This window comes from Peromyscus californicus, unplaced genomic scaffold (assembly GCF_007827085.1).
Source record: "Peromyscus californicus insignis strain IS unplaced genomic scaffold, ASM782708v3 Scaffold_7__1_contigs__length_154581171, whole genome shotgun sequence".
Classification (NCBI taxonomy): Eukaryota; Metazoa; Chordata; class Mammalia; order Rodentia; family Cricetidae; genus Peromyscus; species Peromyscus californicus.
The window spans coordinates 126354078-126361246 of NW_026294595.1; the positions used below are offsets into that span (position 1 = coordinate 126354078).

At 45.7% G+C, this 7169-nt stretch overlaps 1 protein-coding gene across 1 annotated transcript; it reads left to right on the forward strand.

Annotated features, from left to right (window-relative positions):
* Positions 1 to 1844: 1844 nt before the first annotated feature.
* Positions 1845 to 4447, forward strand: Defb128 (defensin beta 128). The gene is made up of 2 exons (XM_052723145.1): positions 1845 to 1893; positions 4212 to 4447. The coding sequence occupies exons 1-2, from the start codon at positions 1845 to 1847 to the stop codon at positions 4445 to 4447; spliced, it is 285 nt and encodes a 94-aa protein (XP_052579105.1).
* The last annotated feature ends 2722 nt before the right edge of the window (positions 4448 to 7169 follow it).

Sequence of the window (7169 nt, forward strand, 5' to 3'; positions counted from 1 at the left end):
TCAGATGTACATTTCATAAACCACAACACACGTTTCCTTCTTTGGGCTCTTTCTTTTGGTTTTGGCTTTTCAAGACAAGTTTTCTCTGTGTAGCCCTGGCTGTCCTGGAACTCGCTCTGTAGACCAGGCTGGCCCCCAACTCAGAGATTTGCCTGCCTCTGCCTCCCAAGTGCTGGGATTAAAGGCATGTGCCAGCATGCTTAGCTTAATATTTATTTATTTTATTTTATGTGTATGTATGTTTTGCTCACCTGTATGTCTGTGTACAACATGCATGCCTGGTGCCCATGGAGGTCAGAAGAGGACATTGGATACCCTAGAACAGGAGTTATGGATGGCTGTGAACTAGTATGTGGGTGCTGAGAACAGAACCTGGGTCTTCTGCAAGGTCAAATGCTTCTCAGCCACTGAGAAATCTCTTCAGTCCCCATAACACACATCTTTCCAGTATACATTAAGTCTTAGGAACTAAAGATGTGCAGCCCTAACTGGGCCCTGGAATTTGAGCTAGCAAGACCATTTCTGGAGTAAAAGTATAAAAAGCATTTCTGTCTCTTTAAAGCACATGTGTTAAAGAGAATGTTAAGGGCTAGAGCAGTTAAGATCCCTAGTTGCTCTTGCAGAGGACCCAGGTCTCATTCCCAGCACCCACATGACAACTTCCAACTGTCTGTAACTCCAGTTCCAGAGGATCTGACACTTCCCCTGGCCTCTGAGGGCACCAGGTATGCATGCGGTACACAGACATATATTCTGGCAAACGCTCATATGCATAAAATAAAAATAAGTGAATCTTTTTTCTGTTCTTTTTCTTTTTGACAAATGCTTGTCTGATTTTTGCAGCATGAATTGTCAATCCCCCACTCTCTACTTTTAAATAAATGTCCTCAACTTTCTCAGTCTTTTTGTGTGAAAATTAGCACTCCTGTTCTCCCAAACTCAGTATGTCCAACAGTTTGGAAAGATAACATCTTAAGTAGAATTCAGAGAACCATTGTTAGATATGAAACACATTTAAACTCCATTTATAAGTAAGGTATTAAAAACAATTTGTGTGACTGTGGATGCTGGTGGGAGTAAATATCTTGATGGGTGATTAAAAAGAAAAAAAAAAGAAAAAACCCAAACTGGCCACATCGCTAAAGCAAGATTTCATTATCTTTTCCAGCCTACTCAAGAGGAACCCTGCTACTTAGCCATAAACAGCTTTGAGAATGAGAAGTCTGTGTGCTCTTGTACCTAATCCAGAAGGCAATTTGACAGCTCAGGGACTTGAAAGAGCTAGCCAGATGGATGGACATTAGGAATGAATGCATGAAGTAAAGTGATCAGTGTTACTTTCAAGGTGTAATAATGGCATCAGAAGGAAACTAGAAACACAAATGGTCTCAGCACAGGCTGCTTCCTAAATGATGCTCGGTGGGTGCTGAGCTGAGGGTGTGGCCAAGAGTGTCCGAATAAAGCATCTTTTGGTTGGCTTTTGTCTTCAGTCTCCCGCGGGTTTTAGTCTAACACTGTGTCACTGGGGTTGTTTTTTGTGAGTGGGAGGCAATGGTGATCATAAAGCGGGATGGCCCATCCAAACCAGGGAACACAGGCAGCCGAGTGGGCGGACAGCCAGGCGGAGAAAGCACCACTGGGGCTCACATCCTGAGGAAAAGGGAGTAGGTGGGAGAGGATGGAACGTTATGTGACTGTAGATTCCAAATTCGGGGATGTAGGTGGGGCTGGGCTTGAACTCCTTGTCTGTCCCTGTGAGTTAAAACTGAAGCTTGGCATGCTAGTGGTGCTCTGAGCTGTGCAGCACCACAGGACACCCCGCTGTCTCTGGAGGGTCTGTAAATATGAAGCTGCTTCAGGTTCTCATTATTCTGCTGTTTGTGGTACTTGCAGGTAACATGTCCAAGTGCACTCCAAGTCGGGCACACTGGTGCTGGTCACAATGGGGGCGGGATGCTGCTGCAGCGATGTGAGCAGCACACAGTGAAAGCCTTTCTTCACCATTAAGTAGCTAATTAACTGAGAAAATGACCCCCTTTGAACTTTAATTTTTCTGTTCTGGCAAGTGAGTGTAACATCTCTAGCTCAGATGCAAAGATGTGAAGCCTTGAAGCCTCGCACTCACTGGTAGGAGGAAGTTTGGCATCAAGGGCCCCCTTCTGCCTTGCCTGCAAGGAGTCATGCGGTGTTTATCATGGCCCTCAAAATACAGCTCTCTCATCTTCAAGGGTGTTTCTCATTATGAAATTTGAGAACAGGGAGAACACAGTTGTTGTCCACATTTATTCTGTAGGCTTGTCTGATTCTGTATAGAGAGGGAAATGAGAGCTTAGACGGAGAGATTGGGACCTTAGAGTGTGAATAGGGGAGAGTTGGGATCTCCAGGGGCAAAGGTATCTATCAAACTGTGGTTGCTTACTAGGTAAGACGTTTATCTGACTTGGAGAAGAAAGTGAGAGAGAGGACAGCCAGGTTCTAGAATTTGTCTGAGATGAACAGAGGGAGTTCTCGGGAGCAACTGTGGATGGAACTCATGTCTTGGCAAGGGTGATATCTGCAGCCTATGAGTGTGAAACACTAAGGGCCTGTCTGTGAGGCTATGTATGTGTGTGTGTATGTACGAGAGAGAGAGAGAGAGAGAGAGAGAGAGAGAGAGAGAGAGAGAGAGAGAGAGAGTCTGTGATGCTGCATGTCTGAATCTGTGTGTCTGTAATGTTTCGTGTGAGTGTGTGTGTGTGTGTGTGTGTGTGTGTGTGTGTGTGTGTGTGTTGTATATCCACCCCATACCCTGGGTGTCCAGGTGTCCTTCCCTACCCTTCTCTGCCTCACTCCCCTGAGATGGGCTCTCTTGCTGAACCTGGAGCTAGGTTGGCAGCTGGCAAGCCCCACAACACCCCTGACTTTACCTTGTCCCCCAACAGTGAGTGCTGGGGTTATGGACACAGCCACATCTGTCTTTCTATGTGGGCACAGGGGGTTTGAACTCAGATGATGTGCAGCAAGTCTTTTTTTTTAACCTCCTGAGACATCTCTCCTGACCTCTGTGATATTCTTTTAAATAAAAAAAAATTACTGGGGAGATGGTGGCTCAGTAAGAGTGTCTCTGCTGTGTGAGAATGAGGACCTGAGTTCAGTCTCTTGAAGCCATGTAAAAAAACTAAACTTTATTTGATTATTATTGTATGTATGTGAAGTGTATTTGTGGTTGCCTGTGTGCCATGGGGTGTAAGCAGAGGTCAGAGGATGACTCTGTGGACTTACTTTCTCCTTCCACCTGGTGTGGGTTGCGGAGATTGAACATAGGCTGCCAGACTTTCATGGCAGATGTCCTTATCTGCAGGGACATGCTGCTAGCCCAGACTGGGATGCTCTTTTAAAAGCTGATTTGGCTCTAAAGTATACTGATGGTGATGCATTAGTGCTCTCTGGGGGAAATAAGGCTGAGGGAATGCGGCTTCAGAGCACGAAGCAGGGTGGGCTTTGCCTGATTTAGGGTGATACCCAGCTCGGACTGTGAGGGAGAGTCAGGCTATTCTTTCTTTCTTTTTTATTTATTTATTTATTTATTTATTTATTTATTTATTTATTTATTTATTTATTATGCATACAGTGTTCTGCTTGCATATATCCCTTCAGGCCAGAAGAGGGCGCCAGATCTCATTACAGATGGTTGTGAGCCACCATGTGGTTGCTGGGGATTGAACTCAGGACCTCTGGAAGAACAGCCAGTGTTCTTAACCTCTGAGCCATCTCTCCAGCCCCCAGGCTATTCTTTCTTGTCAAGGCTATTTGGGTATTGACCAGAACCAACTGTCCTTTGATTAAATTAAAGACTAATTTTATGTGTCCAATGTTCTGCCAGCATATATGTATATGTGCCACATGTGTGTCTAGTTCCCATAGCGGCCAGAAGAGGATGCTGAGCCTCTGGGATATTACAGATAGCTGTGAACCACCATGTGGGTGCTGGGCACCAAACCTGGGTCCTTTGTAAGTGCAGCAAGCACTCTTAGCTGCTGAGCCATCTCTCCAGCCCCTCGAATGTCCTTAATTTGGGTGTTCTGACTTTCCCTGTATCAGCAGAAGGTTTCCTTTTAGGACGGAGATGTTGGCAGAGGGTGGTGTCTGTTGTCCCTGAGAATGTGAAAGCTAGCTGTATCTCGGCTTTCCCTCAGAAACTAACCCTGATCAATGTTGTTTCCTGTGTTCAGATGGTGCGCAACCCAAAAAGTGTTTCAACAATGTAGCAGGCTACTGCAGGAAGAAATGCAAATTAAGGGAGATATCGGAGGTGGGGTGCCCGCATGGGAAATACTGTTGCGTCAATGAACTGGAAAACGAAAAGCACAAAGTCGTCCAGCAACCAGCCCAAGACAACGAGAACTCCAAAGGAATCCAAGACTATTTTGTCCTGCCCACCATCACATACTTTACCATCACTATCTGAATGAACCATTTGTTCCTCAAGGCCGGTGTCCTCCAAACCTGTGGAATCGAGTGGGCAGCCTCAGACCCGCCTCTTTCCTACTGTGAACTCGATTCCCCACATAATAAAGTTCAACACTTTTGCCTGTATCCACTCCTTTTCTGGCTATTTTGACTGTGAATGAACAGCTGCTATACTGCTTGTGTTTTTGCCTGTGAAATGGGGTCACAGAGGAAATGAACCCTGGGAGAGGTAGGCAGTTAGTCTCTGCACTTTCTACCCAAGGTAGTATTTCTGAAATTTCAGGTATTTCTCCTCTTTTAAAAAATCACATTTTGGACATTTTAGTATGTGTACTTGTGCATGCATACTTGTGTATGTATCATGACATGTGTGTGTCATGGTGGTGGTGGTGGTGTGTGTGTGTGTGTGTGTGTGTGTGTGTGTGTGTGTGTATCTCAGAGGACAACTTTAAGGAGTCAGTTCTCTTCTTCCACTATGTGGGTCCCAGGGATTGAACTCAGATCATCAGGCTTGGCAGCAAGCGCCTCCCTCACCTGCTGTGTCATCTCGTCCACCCCTCCCACTCTCTAGTGAAATTTCTTATGTCTAAGAAGCTGTGAGAACACACACGCGCGCACACACACACACACACACACACACACACACACACAGCTTTTGCTAACAACCAAGAGTTCATTAGAGTGAGGAAAGATACCTGGACGTGTTCTTAACATGTACTGGGACAGCTTTGATGAGCGGGGAAACAGCGGGAAAGAAGCTCAGGATGCGATCTGGACCCCTTTCGTGTGCATCCCTCCTTCTCTTTTTACTAGCAACTAGAATATCTAGTTGACATGATTTTCAGACAAATGCATCTCTGAGGACATCTGATTGCAATGGTTGATCTGTTTAATACTGTGGGATTTAAGGCCTTATACATGCGCTGCACTTAAGAAGCAGGTCACCAGCAGGATGACACTGCTGAAGCCCAGGATAGCGGGAAAGGCTCTCCAGATGGGCAAAACAGCAGCCTCTGTGAGGACACTGGGGGCCACTTTGTTTACAGTGCTGGTCGTGAGGAATCTGTCTGCCTGTTTGTCGTGGTTCTGGAAATTGAGCTTAGAGCCTCAAATGTGTGTGCCGAGCTATAGCCCCAGTCCTCTTAAAATATTTTATTTTTTAATTATGTGGATGTGTGTGTGTGAGAGTGCGGGTCTGTACATGTGAGCGCCGTGCCCACAGAGACATGAGATGGTGTCAGATCTCTTAGAACGAGCGTTAGGAAGCTGTGAGCTGTTCAGTGCTGGGAATCCAACTCTGGGCCGCTGCGAGATGAGCAGGGAGACAGCTCTAAATGTACATCCTCTAATGGCAGTATCTTCTTCCATCAGTTCTTCGTTTTTTTAATTTAAAAAAGTAAAATTTGGGACAGAGTCTCACAAAGTTACTTGGACTGGCCTTGAACTCGTTGTTAGAATTCAAGAAAGGCCTCCAGGACCCAGGGTCTTAGGCACTCCAGCTCAGGACACTAGAGGGCGCCACCTATTACTGTTCCAACTTATCTGTAGCCTTCCCTTACTGCTCTCAAAGACCAACCTGGGAAGAGCTCCTCAGCCACTCAGGGCGCCTATCTGGATAGAGCAAAAGAACCCCAAGTAACTGTTTGGTAATAGGAAAAAAAAAACACTGAAAAGGGTGGGAAGGGTGTTTTAGAGCATCCACCGTTCTTCCGCCATCCTCAGGCAGCATAGAAAAGAGGGGGTCTCTGTTTGGGAGAGGTAGGAGGAAAAGGGTGAGTATTGACTCCTATATCACACCTGTTTCAATAAAACCCAATGCTTTGCAGACCACTAAAGACCCTGGACTCCTGGCTAGAAGCTTCAGGCTGTGCCACAAGGCCTGACTGTAGCTCGTAGTTTCTTGAGATCTCATACTCCAGGCCTGTTCAAGGGGACATAGTATCCACTTTGGCCACTGGGTCCCAGCCCTCTGAGGCTCTGGAGCTGCACACTCCCCCCACAAGTACTCAGTTAGGTTAAAACAGAAGTCAAAAAAATTTGGCATAAATCTTTATTCAAGTCTGCTTGAAAGGCATCCCAGAAATTAAGAAGTTGTGGGTCTTGTCACCTCAGCATAATGGAATAGGTGACAAAGAGAGTTGAATTTGGATTTATGTGGTATACTGTTGTGGGTGGAGACACTCTTCACATCTAGATCACCATCTTTGGGAAGAGTAAACCCACAGGCCTGTGGTTTGGGGTGAGGAGTTGTTGCCGGGATATTTGTTTACACTGTGTAAAAATATGTCACTGTGATTGGTTTAATAAAAAGCTGACTGGCCACAAGCTAGGCAGAAGAAGTTAGGCAGGACTTCCAGGCAAAGAGAGGGACTCGGGAGAATGAATCTAGGTGTGTGGAATTTGTTAGTGAGATGTGGATTATGAAAGAAGGTAATGAGCCACGTGGCAGAACATAGATTAATACAAATGGGTTAATTTAAGTCATAAGAGCTAGTTGTGAACAAACCTAAGCTAAGGTCAAGCATTTGTGATTAATAAAAAGTCTGTGTCATTATGTGGAAGCTGGTGGCCCCAAAAAGAAAATCAAGCTACAATTGACGCCCAATGTGGGGCACATACATGGAGCCCACTCCTCGTGGCCTACAGAGGTTCGGCTCCTTTAAGATGTCCTGCTATGCAGCTGAGCACTTGAATGGTGCACTACTAGGTAGATAGGAACT

Bases quoted from the DNA above. Each gene is read 5' to 3' on its own strand.
- Defb128 (XM_052723145.1), top strand. From the start codon at position 1,845: ATGAAGCTGCTTCAGGTTCTCATTATTCTGCTGTTTGTGGTACTTGCA. The intron at 1,894-4,211 runs GTAACATGTCCA...TCCTGTGTTCAG, and splicing joins GCTGTTTGTGGTACTTGCAG to ATGGTGCGCAACCCAAAAAG.